This window comes from Neoarius graeffei, chromosome 20, assembly GCF_027579695.1.
Source record: "Neoarius graeffei isolate fNeoGra1 chromosome 20, fNeoGra1.pri, whole genome shotgun sequence".
Taxonomy (NCBI): Eukaryota; Metazoa; Chordata; class Actinopteri; order Siluriformes; family Ariidae; genus Neoarius; species Neoarius graeffei.
Genome location: NC_083588.1, coordinates 54283840 through 54303445, shown reverse-complemented (window position 1 = coordinate 54303445; position 19606 = coordinate 54283840). Strand labels below are relative to the sequence as shown.

The 19606-nt window shown below is 40.2% G+C and overlaps 1 protein-coding gene across 1 annotated transcript in view; it reads right to left on the bottom strand.

Moving 5' to 3' along the window:
* The window catches only part of atp2a1 (ATPase sarcoplasmic/endoplasmic reticulum Ca2+ transporting 1), a 33039-nt gene extending 15205 nt beyond the window's left edge, over positions 1 to 17834 (bottom strand). The window contains exons 1-9 of the mRNA XM_060902006.1: positions 17419 to 17834; positions 16082 to 16099; positions 13607 to 13689; positions 11255 to 11359; positions 5591 to 5729; positions 4637 to 4717; positions 3815 to 3900; positions 2924 to 3221; positions 871 to 1037 (exon numbers count right to left, since the gene is read on the bottom strand). Coding sequence (XP_060757989.1) covers positions 871 to 1037; positions 2924 to 3221; positions 3815 to 3900; positions 4637 to 4717; positions 5591 to 5729; positions 11255 to 11359; positions 13607 to 13689; positions 16082 to 16099; positions 17419 to 17536 — 1095 coding nt within the window. The 5' untranslated portion in view covers positions 17537 to 17834. The remainder of the gene's footprint in view (positions 1 to 870; positions 1038 to 2923; positions 3222 to 3814; positions 3901 to 4636; positions 4718 to 5590; positions 5730 to 11254; positions 11360 to 13606; positions 13690 to 16081; positions 16100 to 17418) is intronic.
* Positions 17835 to 19606: the final 1772 nt, after the last annotated feature.

The window sequence follows — 19606 nt, the reverse complement described above, 5'->3', positions numbered from 1 at the left end:
CACACCCACACACCGTGTATCCGATGTGTAAATGTTTTGCTGAGATAAAAAGCGTCCTGCATTTTACAATTCCAGAGATTGGCGAAGCAAGTGAGCAACAATATCATGTGACCAAACACGTGGGGCGTGTTTGTTTGACCTACTTTTAACCAAAATAAGTCGGCATGGGCAAACATGGCAGACTCCGCTCTCCCGCCAGTGGAAAAGAAAAGGAAAGCCTGCCTAGTGAGTGCAACTGCAAGACAGAACAAGGTTAGATGATGTCATTTTTCTGAACAGATAACTAAATCATTCTAGTTAGCACTTAGCTATCTTTGCCTTAGAATGCATGAGCTCGACTCAACGGTAGCGAGTATGGAGTTATACACCTAATCTTACAAAGAAAGAAACGATAACACCAAAGCAGGAACAGAGAAAAGATATATTCGTCTTTTGTTTTACAAATCTTTTCACGAATATCAACCACAAATTACATCCCTGCGACTCAAAACTCTCCGAGGTCGATGCAGAGTCACGATGTTTTCCGCGCGTCGCCATCTTGGTGTGTCGCAGTTCCATAGTTATGCTAATTAGTTCAAGCTCCTCATGTTCGGCTGTTTCTGTAGGACCATACGGTTTACCTCAAGAGGGAGGATATTCGGTCCCAAAATGGAGAAAAGTGACCCTCAGCACATTAAAATGTTTACATCTTGTCCACATGATATTGTTCTTGCGAGACATAGGGAAATGCCATGCAGAATAAAAAAAAATACATATAAAAATTAGAAAATTTCAGATGACTTTGCAATCAGTACCTTTAACTAAATTTAACCAGGCCTAGCTTAACTAAATCTAACCTGTTTGCAATTATGTCTGCAATCTGTTACCCACCTTGGTCACACACATCTGGTTGGTGGTCAGAGTGCCAGTCTTGTCAGAGCAGATGACTGAGGTGCAGCCTAGAGTTTCTACAGAGGGCAGAGAGCGCACAATGGCATTCTTCTTGGCCATACGGCGTGTTCCCAGAGCTAAGCACGTAGTAATCACAGCAGGAAGACCTACCAACACCAAGTCAGATAAGGTGTGTATTAATAATGTGTACACAAAGAACACAAACAAGAATCCATTCAACAAGACATGAAGCAGAGCAGCTGTTACCTCCATGAAGTTGATTCTTTTCCTATAACAGCACATCCCAACGTTTTTTATTCTTCTTAAGCTATAGCAAATTTGCAGCATTTACATTATATATGCCATTTTTAAAAACCAGTTTATCACTAATGTTGTGGAACATGAGTGAAACAAGTTAGTTCCTGTTCTCTGTTACATTATAGCAGGTGAAAATAATTGTTCCTTCACCAGCCACAGCTTTCTCTTGAAGTTAAAATGCAGCTTGTTACTAAGAAACTTAAGATTAAACTTCTCTGAAGACTTTCCTGTGGTGGAAAATCTCATCTCATCTCATTATCTCTAGCCGCTTTATCCTTCTACAGGATCGCAGGCAAGCTGGAGCCTATCCCAGCTGACTACAGGCGAAAGGCGGGGTACACCCTGGACGAGTCGCCAGGTCATCACAGGGCTGACACATAGACACAGACAACCATTCACACTCACATTCACACCTACGGTCAATTTAGAGTCACCAGTTAACCTAACCTGCATGTCTTTGGACTGTGGGGGAAACCGGAGCACCCGGAGGAAACCCACGCGGACACGGGGAGAACATGCAAACTCCACACAGAAAGGCCCTCGCCGGCCCCGGGGCTCGAACCCAGGACCTTCTTGCTGTGAGGCGACAGCGCTAACCACTACACCACCGTGCCACCCTGGTGGAAAATCTACTATTACAATTCGCTGGCAGTGGACACTCACTCTTTTCATAAATGTTTAAATAAACATCTCCCAATGGAGAACTTCATCATCTCAACCATTATTCTATTCACATTCACTGGATATGAGCAATCGCATGCTCTGATTGGCTACTCTACTACTAGGATATCAGCTCATATACCGTGAGTAGAGAAAAACAAAAGGGCGGAGCATTTTGCTGAACCACCCAAGGATGAAATAAAAACTCTACTCGAAAACAAAACCCCCCAAAATACAACAAAAAGCAACAAAATATGGAATAAAAGTATTTGATGGTAAAAACATCTTTTTTCCCCCATGAATTATTATTATTATTATTATTATTATTATTATTATTATTATTATTAGAGCATTTTTCACAAATTGCTCCCGTCATTTCAGTAGTTTGTTTACATTCTTCATCTTTAAACGTTAAAATTTGTGGAATTTTTTTTCGACTGGATCAAAAGGTCAAAGAAGTTTGAAAATTACATAACTGGAATGTCCAAGGAAGAATTAAATAAATGTCTAAAGCTATTCTATACCTCGACAGCACAAGAGCAAGACGGCACTTTCTACAAAAAAAACAACAACACTAAAGTCAATTTGTGCAGCCATCGATAGGCTTTTAAGAAGTCCGCCTAAGCAGAAATGATTTTGCCAGACGTTTTGTATAAGGATTTTATTTAATGAATTTGCAAAAAATAAAAATGCTCCGTTTCTCAAAATCTAGTGAATGTGGATAGAGTGAAACAATTATTCCACTCAATCTCGTCGTACATGGCTTATAGCCAACTCGGTGCTTCGCACCTCATCGGCTATCAGCTCATGTACGACGAGAATGAGTGGAATAATTGTTAATTATCTGTTGTTCTTTGTTAAATAACACGTTTTTAATCCATTTATTATTGCGTTATGTGGAGCAGCCACCATACAAGTCCCTGTGAGTTAGCTATTACTCTCGAAACAATAATGTATTAGAAAAAGTGCATTAATATAAATTCATGATTTGCCACTTCTGTTCGAACTGGAACCATCCGACCAATCAGAATTTAGAATTCAGAAGGCTGTGCTATAATAGTCATTTGTCTCTCACCCTCAGGGATGGCAGCTACAGCCAGGGCCACAGCGATTTTAAAGTAGTAAATGGCGCCACGGATCCAGGATCCACCATGTACAGGGTCGTTGAAGTGTCCGATGTTTATGATCCACACGGCCACACAGATAAGCGAGATGACCTTGGAGAGCTGCTCTCCGAACTCGTCCAACTTCTGCTGCAGTGGTGTCTTCTCCTGCTCGGTGGCTGCCATCTGGTCACGGATCTTTCCGATCTCAGTGGAGACGCCGGTTGCCACAGCTACGCCGATGGCTTTTCCTGCAGCGATGTTGGTGCCCTGTACATGGATGGACAGAACTGCGTGAGTTAATATATAATTGATGAAAGAAGTATGGATCAGGGCGGCACGGTGGTGTAGTGGTTAGCGCTGTCGCCTCACAGCAAGAAGGTCCGGGTTCGAGCCCCGTGGCCGGCGAGGGCCTTTCTGTGCGGAGTTTGCATGTTCTCCCCGTGTCCGCGTGGGTTTCCTCCGGGTGCTCCGGTTTCCCCCACAGTCCAAAGACATGCAGGTTAGGTTAACTGGTGACTCTAAATTGACCGTAGGTGTGAATGTGAGTGTGAATGGTTGTCTGTGTCTATGTGTCGGCCCTGTGATGACCTGGCGGCTTGTCCAGGGTGTACCCCGCCTTTCACCCGTAGTCAGCTGGAATCAGCTCCAGCTTGCCTGCGACCCTGTAGAACAGGATAAAGCGGCTAGAGATGATGAAATAAGATGAGTACGGATCGATGATGAATGCTGCTTATAAGAGAGTGATATTTTGAGAGGAAGACTGATAAACAGATGTGTAGTTACATATTCTGAAAGAGGAATGGATAAAGGGTGATGAGAGAGAGCAGAGTATAAAATGAATGGTAATGAAAGAGACTCACAGAGAAGAGCATGTTCTTCTTGTCCTGATTGACAGCTCTGGGGTCAGGTACAGACTCTGTGTGTTTAATCACACTCACAGACTCACCTGTAAGAAAGAGACCGACAGTTAGGGGTGTTTGTGGTTAATAATTTTATTTGACTTCATGATATGGATAAATGTTAGATGAATATAAGACTGCAGCCATTTATAATGGTTATTATTCTATCCACATTCACTGGATATGAGCAATCGTGTGCTCTGATTGGCTACTTTACTACTAGGATATCAGCTCATATACCATGAGTAGAGAAAAACAAAATGGCGGCGCATGTTGCTGAACCAACCGAGAATGAAATAAAAACTCTACTCGAAAACAAAACCCCAAAAAATACAAAAAAGCAACAAAATATGGAATTAAAGTATTTCATGGTAAGAACGTATCTTTTTTTTTTTTTTTTTTCAAGAATTATTATTGGTGTTGTTGTTGTTGTTATTATTATTATTATTATTATTATTATTATTATTATTATTATTATTATAGCATTTTTCACAAATTGCTCCTGTCATTTTGCCGGTTTGTTTACATTCTAAGTGGAAATGATTTTGTCGGACGTTTTGTATAAAGTTTTTATTTATTGAATTTTCAAAAAATAAAAATGCTTTGTTTCTCAAAATCCAGTGAATGTGGATAGAATAAAACAGTTATTCCACTCAATCTCGTTGTACATGGCTTATAGCCAAGTTGGTGCTATGCGCCTTGTCGACTATCAGTTCATGTACGACTCAATTTTGTGGAATAACTGTTAAATGTTTTTAATGTTATATGTCTAGGAGGCTGTACCAGTAAGGATGGACTGGTCAACACGCAGTGTTGTGGATTTGATTGAAGTGATTCTGATATCAGCGGGGACTTTATCACCAACTGCAGGAAAGAAAACACACACACATATACACACACATTACTACTACAACTAACACCAATAATAATTTAAAAAAATATTACTACTAATAATAATTTTATTATAGGATGTTTTCACTGTCTTGGCTTGAGGTATAATAAAAGATCATTTTAACAATGTATAATGTTTTTAGATTTGTTGTAATTTTAATTAATTAGTATATTTATTTATTTATTTATTTAAAAAAAATTTCATCAAAACAAAACTGGAAGAGAATTTCCCATTTTTTTCCTGAAACTGAAACTGATTGGAGGTTCACAAAAAAAAAAAAATCTGTGGCATCATAAACCTGTAATAATCTCTAATATTTACATATTTCATAAATATTTATGATAATTTAATTTAAAATATTCAGCCTGATAAGAGGTGATAGACAAAGGAACAAGAACACACTGAGTCTGCAAAAAGCTATAAACCAGCTGACCGCAGAGAGAAAGGAGTGATGGAGTGAACAGGTGGGAGAATGAAAGAGAAGGAGAGGGAGATAAAGGGGTGGGGGGGAGGTTGAGATGGGGCAAGTGGAAGACAGGTGCTGGGCCATATTTATACACCAGCTTTTCTTTGACTGCGCTCTTGATGAGATCTCTTAACCTTATCTGATCCCTTTATTCCCTCCCTCTCCGTCGCCCTCTTTCTTTTCATTCCCTTTTACACACCACCCACTTCTTCTGTTTACCATAAAAGAATAGTATAACTCTCTCAAAGAGCTCTCATAGGTGGCCATATTGGTCATCCGTGTCTATGCTTACCATTTTAGGTTTATATTTGATTGTGTGTGTGTGTGTGTGTGTGTGTGTGTGTGTGTGTGTGTGTGTGTGTGTGTGTTTTGTGTCTACCTGACACTTCCACGATGTCTCCAGGGACGATCTCCCTGGCCTTGATCCTCTGCACACTCTTCCTGTCAGCTCGGTACACCTTACCCATCTCTGGCTCATACTCCTTCAAAGCCTCAATGGCGCTCTCAGCATTACGCTCCTAAGGAAGGAAATATTCATCCAAATTCAGTATCCATTTCCCCACCCCTTCTCTTTACAGCTCCAGAGCAATTCTACTTCCCCTGGTATGCATAGTTTCCAGATGAACATTGTTGTATCTCTCCATATGGCCCTTTCTGAAATCTGACCAGCCTTCTGTACCATGACAATAAGGCTACATTATTACAAGCCTTCCCTTCAGGAGCCTAAAGATGTACTGGGATTAACTTTTCACCATTGCACCACAAAAAGATCCTGTTGCTTTTAAGTAGTGAGTCGCCATTTTTGATGCCATCGATATTTCACTGTTGTGTTTGAAAAATAATCCGCAACAACGGCGATAGATCAGATCCTAGGCCATAGATCAGAAAATTGTAACATGAAATGGAAGATATTTTGTTGAAGTAGTTATACTTTAAATTCTTTCAACCGATCCACTCCGTTTTCGTATGGTTATTCTGTTGTAATGAGCCAGATTTGGCCTCGGCTGTCAAAGGAAATAAAATATCAGGCATACTGTATTCAAAACTTCCACATATGATGCATGAATGAAAAAAAAATCGAGAGGGGTTTTGAAGGAATCACTAACAGATAATTTGTGATCTGGAGCTAGGTGAGCACGCACAAAGAGAGCTAGCAGAGTAGCAGTGACCTGTATTTAAACAAAAACAATGAATTGGATTCTGGGAAGGGTGAGCTGGCATCTTTAAGGTCCTTCATGTTCTTAGGTTTGTGCATGTGGACGTCCTGCTCCAATTCACACCATATGCTTTGAAATATCTGAAGATTGAGGTTGCCATTGCTAAACTTTTGCAATCCTGATATTATTTCCGTGTTGATTTAGATGCATTGTATATTTGGTCTCTTTATCTATCGCCAAGTATTAACTGCCTGGCAGAGGCAACCAGGTTTTTGCTGAAAAACAGCCCCAAAACAACAATAACCCCCTGTGATGTTTTACAGCACGGGTGATTGCTCTAAGACAACGAGGGAGGCTCAGCCTCCTCTAAAAATGACGAACATCGTGTAGGATGAATTGCGCTAGGCTTATGTTATAGCCGACCTTATAACATTGCTATTTCAGATCCAGAATCATAGAAATATATGTACTCAACCCAACTACAGTGCGAAATCATTCCGTTATAACTTTCCCCAGTTCGCCTAATGTGTGCGTGAGTTTTTCCCCCTCGTGACAGCGCGATGCAGCCCAGCCTCAGTGGATTGGGAGCTATGCGCTTGTCAATCTCAAAATGCAAGACAGTTATTGGACAAATACTGCGAAAACGCCCGCCCACGGAGTCTCACAGACTCCCAGCCTCAGTGGACTTCAACGGCATTTGGGAGCTATGCGCTTGTCAATCTCAAAATGCAAGAAGGTTATTGGACAAATACTGCAAAAATGCCTGCTCACGGACTCCCAGCCTCACAGTGGGAGGGACATGGCAGTTTCCGCGAGGAGACTGGTGATTGGTGAAAGCAGCCGGATATTTTCTTTGATTGACAGCTCGTTTCAACTATAGACAGGCAGCGGTGAGTTTCAGTTCAGTCCCATGCGGATTCACAAGTGCTGTGGTGTATTGTAAGAGATCAGCTTACATTTCAATTTCATTCATTACATACGGTGTCTACCAGCTTTTTTAGTTTGTATATACAGGGAGTGCAGAATTATTAGGCAAATGAGTATGTTGACCACATTACCCTCTCTATGCATGTTGGCCTACTCCAAGCTGCATAGGCTTGAAAGCCTCCTACCAATTAAGCATACCAGGTGATGTGCATCTCTGTAATGAAAAGGGGTGTGGTCTAATGACATCAACACCCTATATCAGGTGTGCAAAATTATTAGGCAACTTCCTTTCCTTTGGCAAAATGGGTCAGAAGAGGGATTTGACGGACTCAGAAAAGTCAAAAATAGTGACATATATTGCAAAGGGATGGAGCACTCTTAAAATTGCCCAGCTTTTGAAGCGTGACCATCGAACAATCAAGCGCTTCATTCAAAATAGTCAACAGGGTCACAAGAAGCGCGTTGAAAAAAAAAAGGCGCAAACTAACTGCCCGTGAACTGAGGAAAGTCAAGCGTGAAGCTGCCAAGATGCCACTCGCCACCAGTTTTGCCAGTTTTGCTGGAGTGTCAAAAAGCACAAGGTGTGCAATACTCAGGGACACGACCAAGGTAACAAAGGCTGAAAAACGACCACCGCTGAACAAGACACACAAGATGAAACGTCAAGACTGGGCCAAGAAGTATCACAAGACTGATTTTTCTAAGGTCTTATGGACAGATGAAATGAGAGTGAGTCTTGATGGGCCAGATGGATGGGCTCGTGGCTGGATCAGCAAAGGGCAGAGAGCTCCAGTCCGACTCAGACGCCAGCAAGGTGGAGGTGGGGTACTGGTATGGGCTGGTATCATCAAAGATGAGCTTGTGGGACCTTTTCGGGTTGAGGATGGCGTCAAGCTCAACTCCCAGTCCTATTGTCAGTTTTTGGAAGACACCTTCTTCAAGCAGTGGTACAGGAAGAAGTCAGCATCCTTCAAGAAAAACATGATTTTCATGCAGGACAATGCTCCATCACACGCATCCAAGTACTCCACAGCATGGCTGGCCAGAAAGGGTCTAAAGGAAGAAAGATTAATGACGTGGTCTCCTTCTTCACCTGATCTGAACCCCATAGAAAACCTGTGGTCCCTCATCAAATGTGAGATCTACAAGGAGGGGAAACAGTACACATCTCTGAACAGTGTCTGGGAGGCTGTGGTTGCTGCTGCACGCAATGTTGATCGCAAACAGATCAAAACACTGACCGAATCCATGGATGGCAGGCTTTTGAGTGTCCTTGTAAAGAAAGGCGGCTATATTAGTCACTGATTTGTTTTTTTTTTTTTGGTTTTTGAATGCCAGCAATGTATATTAGTGAATGTTGAGTTGTTATATTGGTTTCCCTGGTGAAAATAAATGAGTGAAATGGGTATATGTTTGTTTTTTGTTAAGTTGCCTAATAATTATGCACAGTTATAGTCACCTGCACACACAGATATCCTCCTAAGATAGCTAAAACTAAGAAAGCCCTACTCCAACTTCCAAAAATACTCAGTTTTGATATTTATGAGTCTTTTGGGTTCATCAAGAACATAGTTGTTTTTCAATAATAAAACTAATCCTCAAAAATACAACTTGCCTAATAATTCTGCACTCCCTGTATTTTCATTGTAAATAAAGTGTAAATATAGTGTTGTCAAGTTTGCTATCTTAGTTCCAGAAATTTCGTTTATTTGAGTGACTGAACTTGAACTTGAGGGGGCTAGTCCGCTAGCAAGAAAGCTGCGCACGGATGCCAAGCATTGCTGATTTAATTTTGGCGAAGCCATTTGCCAGTCTTCCTTTCGAGGAAAAAATTAAAATTAAAGAGCAGGGTAGACCAACACCTCAAATTGACTTGGTGAAAAAGGTAGGGAATAATACTCGTTCCTTTCAGCTCTCCTGGTACGAGAAAGTGAATTGGCTAACAGCAAGTGACCCACATCAACAACAGTAAATAGGCTACTTTAGTAATATGTCATGGATGGACCAAAAATATAGAATCTATTTAAAATGTTTATGCTGAGTATATTGTATTGGGATACATTTTTAAACAAAAACACAGCCGAGAACATTTCACACTGCAGACCTGGACTAAAAGTGAAGGGTTATCAAAATTGTCAATAAAACATTTCTCAGTCAAAATAAGTAAAATATAGGGAAAGTGTTTGGATCTCCAAAGTCAGTGCTTGTGCCTATTCCAGAACACTCTGCTGTTACTGCTGAGGTTCCTGACAAAGAGCTGCTTTCAATGATGATCAATTTTTAAACAACATGCCACAATTTTAAAATATCTCATCTCATTATCTCTAGCCGCTTTATCTTGCCTGTGACCCTGTAGAAGGATAAAGCGGCTAGAGATAATGAGATTTTAAAATATAAAATGTTAAAATATACCCCCCCAACACCACCATCATGTATATTGGACAGTAGGCTAATGGGCCAAAAGAACCTGTTATTTCACAGTTTGTGACCCTGCCAACAATCAGCCAGATCAGAGGCAAGAGTATGGGCAAAATTGATGTGTTTTTTCTTTTAAAATCTGGAAATATCGTAACCGACCAGCCTCCCCTGTTTGAAAGACTACCAGCCGCCACTGTTTTACAGTGTGTCCAAGGGCTTTTCCTTGCATGCCATCGTTGTTTCTCTTTTCACTAATGATCAAGACAGTACTGTGGCCAACATGTTGGCTGGAACAATGATGACGGGCAGCATGCTTATATGTCCTCTACCTCACAAATTTTCAACTGTTCCAGAATTTTGAACGTTCTTTCTTTCTTTCTTTCTTTCTTTCTTTCTTTCTTTCTTTCTTTCTTTCTTTCTTTCTTTCTTTCTTTCTTTCTTTCTTTCTTTCTTTCTTTCTTTCTTTCTTTCTTTTTTTTAAATCACAGCCCTAATTGTGCTTATTGGTATTTTATCTGCTTTTTTTTCTCCATTTATCACTCATGGAAACAAGAAATGATCAAACTCAACAATAGCGTTTCTGAGACAATTGAGTTTTGAAAGCATATTTAAAATACTAAGACTGACAGAGTGACAATTTTTAGCATTTATTTCAGTTTTATTTTGTGATACCAATGTCTGTGCCACATGTTTTTGAGAGAAAACTTTATGAAATACCTCCTTAAGAGAATGTTAAGTAATTTGTCCAGTTGTTTAAGCAGAAATTTGAAATAATTTTGAATTCATGTTTAACTAATATTTATTTTATATATCCATTTTTAAAAAGTGCCAAAAATTCTTGTATTAATTCTTTTTTATTTATTCTATCCACATTCACTGGATATGAGCAATCGCGCACTTTGATTGGCTGCTCTACGACTAGGCTATTAGCTCATATACCGTGAGTAGAGAAAAACAAAATGGCGGAATGTGTTGCTAAACCAGCCGAGGATGAAATAAAAACTCTACTCGAAAACGAAAGCCCCCAAAATACAAAAAATAAGGCAACAAAATATGGAATAAAAGTGTTTGATGGTAAGAATGTATCTTTCTTAAAATTTTCAATAATTATCACATTTTTCACAATTTACTACTGTCATTTCGCCAGTTTGTTTACATTGTAAGTGGAAATGATTTTGTCAGACTTTTTGTATAAAGTTTTTATTCATCGAATTTGCAAAAAAATAAAAATGCTCTGCTTCTCAAAATCCCATGAATGTGGATATAATAAAGCAGTTATTCCACCCAATCTCATCTTACATGGCTTATAGCTGACTCGGTGTTGCACATCTCGTCGGCTATCAGCTCATGTACGACTCGATTTCATGGAATAATTGTTAATTATTCTTCAAAAAGCAGTAAACATTCATTCCTTTTGGATTATTTAAATAGGAGTATTTAAATGTCTATTAGAGGCACCTCACCAGGGCTTCTTACAGTCAACCTTCAAATATCCTTTTGTGTGTGTGCGTGTATGTATGAGAGAGAGAGAGAGACCTCACCTGCCAAACACCGACCACAGCATTGGCAATAAGAATGAGCAGAATAACGAAAGGCTCAACGAAGGCAGTTACAGTTTCCTCACCCTCTTCAAACCAGGCCAGAACCTGAGGTGCAATGAGAAGAACTCCTCAGAATAACATCGTAACAGCAATGATCTGTGTGTGTTTGTGTCACAGTGTAAGGTGTTATTTCCCTGCCCTCATGAAGTCGCAAGCGAAAGAAGACATTCGGTCCTGAATACACTCTTGTATCGCAATCATTGTTACCTCGCCTGCGACGGAGTAAGCGGGGCAAGGTATTGTATTCAATGTGGTTTGTTTGTTTGTCTGTCTGTTAACAATCTAGTGTCTAGACGGTTACACCGATTGACTTATTTTCAGGGTAGGTGGGCAATGGTCCATAGATTATCTGATTAAATTTTGGGGGTAATCAGGCCAAGGTGAAGGTCAAGGTCACCAGAAAGGTCAACCTTTTGGTCAAAACAACATATTTTCCATTATAACTCAAAAACGGTTGCTGATGGACAGATGTTTACTATTATGAGCCTATAGGAACTCCCATATGGCCTTTCATTTGGCACCATGATCTTTGACCTTGAGTTACCCTGAAAGGTCAAACTCAAGGTCACGGATTTTCAGAGGGCTGTAACTTAAAGGTTGATGGTAGACAGATATTTACCCTTATCAACTTATAGGAAGTGCCATATGGGCTTTCATTTGGCACCATGACCTTTGACCTTGAGTGACCTTGAAAGGTCAAATTGAAGGTCATGGGTTTTCAAAGGGCTATAACTTTAAAATGGTTCATGATAGCCAGATGTTTACCATTATCAACATGTAAGAAGTCCCATAGGGGCTTTCGGTTGCCGCCATGACCTTTGACCTTGAATGACTTTGAAATGTCAAACTCAAGGTCATGGATTTTCATAAGACTATAACCTGACAGCTGATGATTGAGAAATATCATCATTATCAACATATAGGTATAAAATACAGTAAATGCTGCCAGGCGAGGTTTGTTTTGCCTGGCAACACTTGTTCATATATCTTTATCTTCTTGGTTCTTCTTATCTTCTCTCCATACCATGAACATATCCTGCATTGGAGAGTCCCTTCTAACTCCTCCCTCTCATTCTCTGTCTGTTTCTCTGTGATGGAGAGATGGTATGAGGACAGCTGCCTCGGCTCATTGTGTCTTCCTCCTGAATCGCTCACACGCAGCACTTGCTTTACAGCACATTAACACCAGCTCTCTGACATTCTTTCTCTCCTTTGCTCTCTCTTTTTTGTTTCTATCTCTGTCTCTCTATCAAGTAATCCTCATATCTTCCATCCCTGACCTTTTGTACATGGGTTCTGTTCTTCAGCCTGGCTTTAAATGATGATTACCTTTTTTCTTTCCCCGGTCATTTAAGGCCATAATGACGGCTGTTCTGGCACAGAGAAGAATTCGAGTTGCATAGTCACTCCCATGATGGTACTTCAAAAAACCAATTCAAAGTGGCAGAGTGAAAGTGTGAGAGAATGATCTGCTCACTCCAAATGGTGACCATTTTGTAACGCCAGAGATGTGATTGATGCGTAAAGTAGTTTTTAGTTTTAAATCATACTTATACCAGATTTAATCCAGTATCATCTTTACGAAGCGTCATAAAGGTTCCTTATAACTTAGAACGGTGGTTATGCCAATAATTATTGCAAGACATATCGTACATACAAATTGCAAAATATATTTAAATACACCAATAGCAGGAACCAATAAAATGTACTGACTTAAGAACAGACTTCTACCCACCTTTTAGAAATCCCTACAGACTCCTATAGAGATTCATACAATGAAAAAACTTTGTATTTGGTTCGTCTTGAACGTAGTGTATAAAATGCAGAACTTTTGTAATTGCAAGCATTAATATTTCCTCAAACTCTAAAATTCAAGGATCTGTGAAAGAGTGCGTAGCATGTGTGCTTATCCACAATAGATTGCTTAAGGGTGAAGAGGTCACTTTTTGATGGACACAAAGGCTTGAGCATGCAACAAATGTGTCCCTGCCATTCATATCAGTGTTAACTATAACTATCTGTGTCTCATTATGAAGTCCTCCTTCCTTTTAAGTGCACTACACACCCACATTTGGCACCTCACTTGCAACAATAGACCCTTTCTTTATGTCTTGGAAAGGATCGGTAAAAATAGTTTTGATTCTATTTAGGGAAAAGAAACTGGGGAAAACACTACAGCTTCCTTTTTTAATTCTGATACAGCCCACTCAATATATCATTATTATTTTCTTAACTGATTTTTATAGTTGTAGTTTGAGTTTAAAAAAAAAAAGGTGATTTTGATTTACTTACAAAAGAGATGCAGGCAGCTAGCAACAGGATCCTGACCAACAAATCCTCAAACTGCTCCACCACCAGCTCCCAGATGGATTTACCTGAGTGAAAGTGAGAAAGTATAATCTTTACTCTTTAAGAAGTATACTCCAAATTCAGCATAACTACACTAGGGGTTAAAAATAATTAAAAAATATAAATAATCAAATAACATTTGATTCCATTAGACTAGAATAATAATTCAATAATATAAAATGAAACATAAAATATGAGATATCTACATATGAAAACTTGTGCCAATGGCTTTAAATTTATCAAGAGTCTCAGAAATTGTGGATATAGGTTTTCACATAATGTACATTCATGAATGCTGGAACTACTGAACACTGCACCTAAAGCTATATTTAGTTCTCTCAACGTAGCTGAGTTCGCAAAACTTGGATGACTCCAAACAATTTTTAAAAAAAGAGTTATACTCATAAGTTCTGGTTGTATTTTTATTTAGTGTATTTATTTTTTTATTTATATTTTGTTATACCACAGCACTGTTAAATTCTAGATTCTGATTGGTCAGATGTTATCAATTAATTTTCTATAATAGCTGCTCTGACAGTAGTTCTGGCTGCAATTCAAATCACATCACATGTTTATTGTAATGTGCTTTTTTTAATGCTTTTTTTTTTTTAAATGTGTCATATCTACAGTAACAGCTCATTCACAGTCATTTGAACTGGCAGATGCTCCACAAAATTTAAGCCTAGCAATAGCCTAACAATGTTTTGTTACTGTTCCACAGCATTAAATATAACTATAAATGGATAAATGTAATTATTCTATCCACATTCACTGGATATGAGCAATCGCATACTCTGATTGGCTACTCTACTACTAGGCTGTCAGCTCATATACCATGAGTAGAGAAAAAAAATGGCAGAGCATGTTGCGGAACCAACTGAGGATGAAATAAAAACTCCAAAAATTGTCAAGTATTTAAAAGAAACAGAAATAGCTAAGGGCAGCACAGTGGTGTAGCAGCTAGCGCTGTCGCCTCACAGCAAGAAGGTCCGGGTTTGAGCCCCGTGGCCGGCCAGGGCCTTTCTGTGTGGAGTTTGTATGTTCTCCCCGTGTCCACGTGGGTTTCCTCCGGGTGCTCCGGTTTCCCCCACAGTCCAAAGACATGCAGGTTAGGTTAACTGGTGACTCTAAATTGACCGTAGGTGTGAATGTGAGTGTGAATGGTTGTCTATGTGTCAGCCCTGTGATGACCTGGCGACTTGTCCAGGGTGTACCCCGCCTTTCACCCGTAGTCAGCTGGGATAGGCTCCAGCTTGCCTGCGACCCTGTAGAACAGGATAAAGCGGCTAGAGATGATGAGATGAGATGAGAAATAGCTAAAAGAATATAGTGCCCCCCAGTATTTCCTGTTCCACACTCCAGCCCAGTCGGTGGCAGTAATGCACCTTTAAGTTGGTTTCCAACTACCAAAAGAACCCTAAAGAAGTGTTTGATGGTCAGAACATCTCATCTCATCTCATTATCTCTAGCCGCTTTATCCTTCTACAGGGTCGCAGGCAAGCTGGAGCCTATCCCAGCTGACTACGGGCGAAAGGCGGGGTACACTCTGGACAAGTCGCCAGGTCATCACAGGGCTGACACATAGACACAGACAACCATTCACACTCACATTCACACCTACAGTCAATTTAGAGTCACCAGTTAACCTAACCTGCATGTCTTTGGACTGTGGGGGAAAACGGAGCACCCGGAGGAAACCCCATGCGGACACGGGAGAACATGCAAACTCCGCACAGAAAGGCCCTCGCCGGCCACGGGGCTCGAACCCAGGACCTTCTTGCTGTGAGGCGACAGCGCTAACCACTACACCACCGTGCCGCCCCTGGTCAGAACATATGTTTTTCTAATTTTTCATGAATTATTATTATAGCATTTTTCACAAACTGTTACTGTCATTTCACCGGTTTGTTTACATACTAAGCAAAAATGATTGTCTGACGTTTTGTATAAAGTTTTTATTTATCGAATTTGCAAAAAGTAAAATGCTCTGTTTCTCAAAATCCAGTGAATGTGGATAGAATAAGACAGTTATTCCACTCAATCTTGTCATACATGGCTTATAGCCAACTTGGTGCTATGCACCTCGTCGGCTATCAGCTCGTGTATGACTCGATTTTGTGGAATCACTGTTAAGTGTATGATGCATTGTTATATTATAAATTTAAAAAATGGCAAATTGCTGTGGTATAAGAGGAATAAAGCATTTTGGAATATGCTGTTATTAGAAAATAATCAAGTTCAGGGTGCTAATGATCCTTCTCTTTGTATCACACTGATTATTTTCCTATGACAGAGTGCTTTGTCATTTTTTTATTCCTTACTCGCCGTATGTATCAGCTAATTATTTTGAAAATGGTTTGCAAGAAGGAGCAGAGTAAACATGCACAAAACCTGAAAGAGAGAGCAAAAAACATTCACCTTCCTCAGCAGGCAGCTCTGTGATTGGTCAGTCCAGTCCAGAAGGTGGGATCCAGGAAATAATACAAAATAAAGATTATTATTGTGTACATTATTATAGTCATATTCATTATTTTCATTATTGCCTTGAGTAATTGTTATGATTAAGTACTTGTAGTCAATACAGCATTTATATACAGGGTTAGTCAAAATTATGTTAACACTAATGGATTATTTTTATTATTATTATTTTTATTATTATTATTCTTTAAATGGTACTGTTGCTCGCTGGTTTTTGTGTGTTGAACACGATGGCGAACAGGTTGAGACCGTCCTGTAAATCATCTTGCACATATGATGTACGTTTTGTGAATAAATGGTTTCTACCATTTAAGTGTTAACACAATTTTGACTAACCCTGTATTTTAACATGAGGCTTTGCCCTTAGATGCCTTATTGATGTCTTATTTTTATTTAATCACTGCTTAATATCACACCCTTTCTTTTTCTTTTAATATCTTTCATAAGCAAGGCCTAGTTTCCCCAAAAATTCTGGAATGAATTTAAAATCCATACATCCAGGCCTAAAGATTGGTGGATAAAATAAATGATACAGTAGCTTGGAAAAAAGATGTTCGCTTGTGTGTCTACTCCACAGATAACAAAGTAAGTACAATGCAATTACTCAAAGCATACTCTTTTTAATTTTTTGCCATTATTCCGTATAGTTTGTGGCTTTCCACTTTGATCTTTTTTTTACTTGGCCTACAGATCTGTGAGGAGAATAGTCCCCATCTATAAACTATGTTCTTCTTGGTCATTTTCCATCCATCCATCCATCCATCCATCCATCCATCCATCCATCCATCCATCCATCCATCCATCCATCCATCCATCCATCCATCCATCCATCCATCCATCCATCCATCCATCCATCCATCCATCCATCCATCCATCCATCCATCCATCCATCCATCCATCCATCCATCCATCCATCCATCCATCCATCCATCCATCCATCCATCCATCCATCCATCCATCCATCCATCCATCCATCCATCCATCCATCCATCCATCCATCCATCCATCCATCCATCCATCCATCCATCCATCCATCCATCCATCCATCCATCCATCCATCCATCCATCCATCCATCCATCCATCCATCCATCCATCCATCCATCCATCCATCCATCCATCCATCCATCCATCCATCCATCCATCCATCCATCCATCCATCCATCCATCCATCCATCCATCCATCCATCCATCCATCCATCCATCCATCCATCCATCCATCCATCCATCCATCCATCCATCCATCCATCCATCCATCCAGTGTTCATGTGTCCCTCACCATTAAAGCCGAACTTGGCCAGGTTCCTTTTGAACTGGTCAGGTGAAAGGCCTGTGTTCTCATTGACACCAAAGTAGGACAGACACGCAGCCGACTCCTGAGTGTGAGCGTCTTCCATCCTCTCAGCTCAAGGGGAGGCTTTGCAAACAAAACAACAACAACAAAAAACCCCCCAAAGCTCAGATCCCAACTCGGAGCTCCAAGTCCAACATGAAGAGGAGAAAATGGGTCTAATTCCGTTAGAGGACAGAGATGTTTTTTTAAAAATGCGTTACCCACCAACACTTTTTCTAAAAGTGTGAAAAATTGGGACAAAATCAACAGCCCCAGTTGTTCTCTCTCTCTCGCTTCCTCTCCTCCTTGGGCTGACAGAAAGTACTAACTGTTGCTCATCTCTATACGATTTTATAAAGACACCCCAAAGCCTCTTTCCTAGATGTGCACACACTTGCAAGACTCCCCATTGGCTGAGTTGGCACATATAAGGACAAGGGGCAGGGTCTGTGATGGAGAGAGGTGGCTGGAGTAATTTGGCAGCAACTGTGGGCTTGACTGTATTTGTGTGTGAGGGGGTTAGCCTTGAAGCAGGGGTCTGAAAATGGTGTCTGTTTTTGGAACATACATGGTCAGTATAGGATGGAAGGCATGGAGTCGGGGATTGTGATATTGAGTGGGGAGGGATAGGAGGCATAGTGAGTGATGGCTCAAGTGTCTTATTAGTCTTACAGGGCAGAAAGCGGTCAACTTGGGTCACCATCAGGGTGCTAGTATGTAATAAATGTAACTCCTGGGTGAAAGAGAGAGAGCTGTACAGTACCGTAGGTCTGAGAATAAGTAAGGACATTCTGTCCAGGGGATTAACAGCCCAAATGACTAGCCATGGAAAAGTTTGTCTGCATGAATGTGTGAGTGAAAGTGAGAAGCCTTAGGAGTTCACGTCAGGATTTCAAAAACAAAACGACAAAGTATAAGGCTGTGTAATGAGTGGTTAAGAGAGAGGGAGAGTCACAGAAGGTGGAGTGTACGATTAAATCAGCGTGAACCCGTAGGACCACTGCCTCCACGTGCCTCCAACAATTCACAGGCTGACTCCAACGCTACGGTACATTTCCTCTCGATTCTCCATTTATTAAATATGAATTATGATATGTTTAGTCTCTAATGTTACAGAAATTAGAAAGACACAAAGTGGGACCTTTCAAGTGGACACGAGCCATCAGGATGCTTTTCATTTATACGTTTATAGAGCTTCTTTATATAGCACACCATTATAGTCATCTCAAGATGGTTCTCAGGGTATGATGACAAAGAAAATGATTAAAATGTATTTAAAAAATGCACAAATATGGTGAGAAAGCATCAAAGGAGAAGACAGTATTGATGGAAATCTTTCTTTCTTTCTTCCAGACATGTTCAGCTGCTGTTCTGTACTTTGACCTTAATACAGCTTGATCTGTCATCATGTACCTCACAGAGGCTCAATGACATTTAACTCAATATCCCACAAGATCAGCTTACAGACCTACAACACACATACATGCACACGCTGATCAATGTTACTCCGCCCTGCACACGCCATAGAAGCCTTTGGCTGCTTAACACACGCCTGCATCTCTCTCTCTCACACGCATACATACGCACGCACGCACGTGTGCAGTGATCTCTGAGCAGACTTTCCTTTTCGACTATCTTTTCTTACAAACTTGATTTGTACACTCTTTGTGGGGAAAAATACTTCGGTCTAGTTCACCTTTTAATGGTTTCTTCGGTTTGTCCATCAGTCCTTCTGACAGTGTTTTCTTATCAATGATGGTTCCTAGCAGAACCCTAATCTGTATGGATTCATACTTGCATTTTACACTTTGTAACTTCTTTGTTATATTTACACTCACTGGCCACTTTATTAGGAACACCCATACATCCACCTGCAATTTTATGCAGTTCTCTAATCAGCCAATCCTTTGACAGCAGCACAATGCATGAAATCACACAGATACAAATCAAGAGCTTCAGTTCATGTTCACTTCAAACATCAGAATGGGAAAAATTGTGATCCCAAAGTGTGACTTCCTTTCACTGTGGCATGGGTGTTGATTTGAGCCAGATGGACTGGTTTGAGTATTTCAGAAGCCGCTGATTTCCTGGGGTTTTCACACACAGCAGTCTCTAGAGTTTACACAGAATGGTG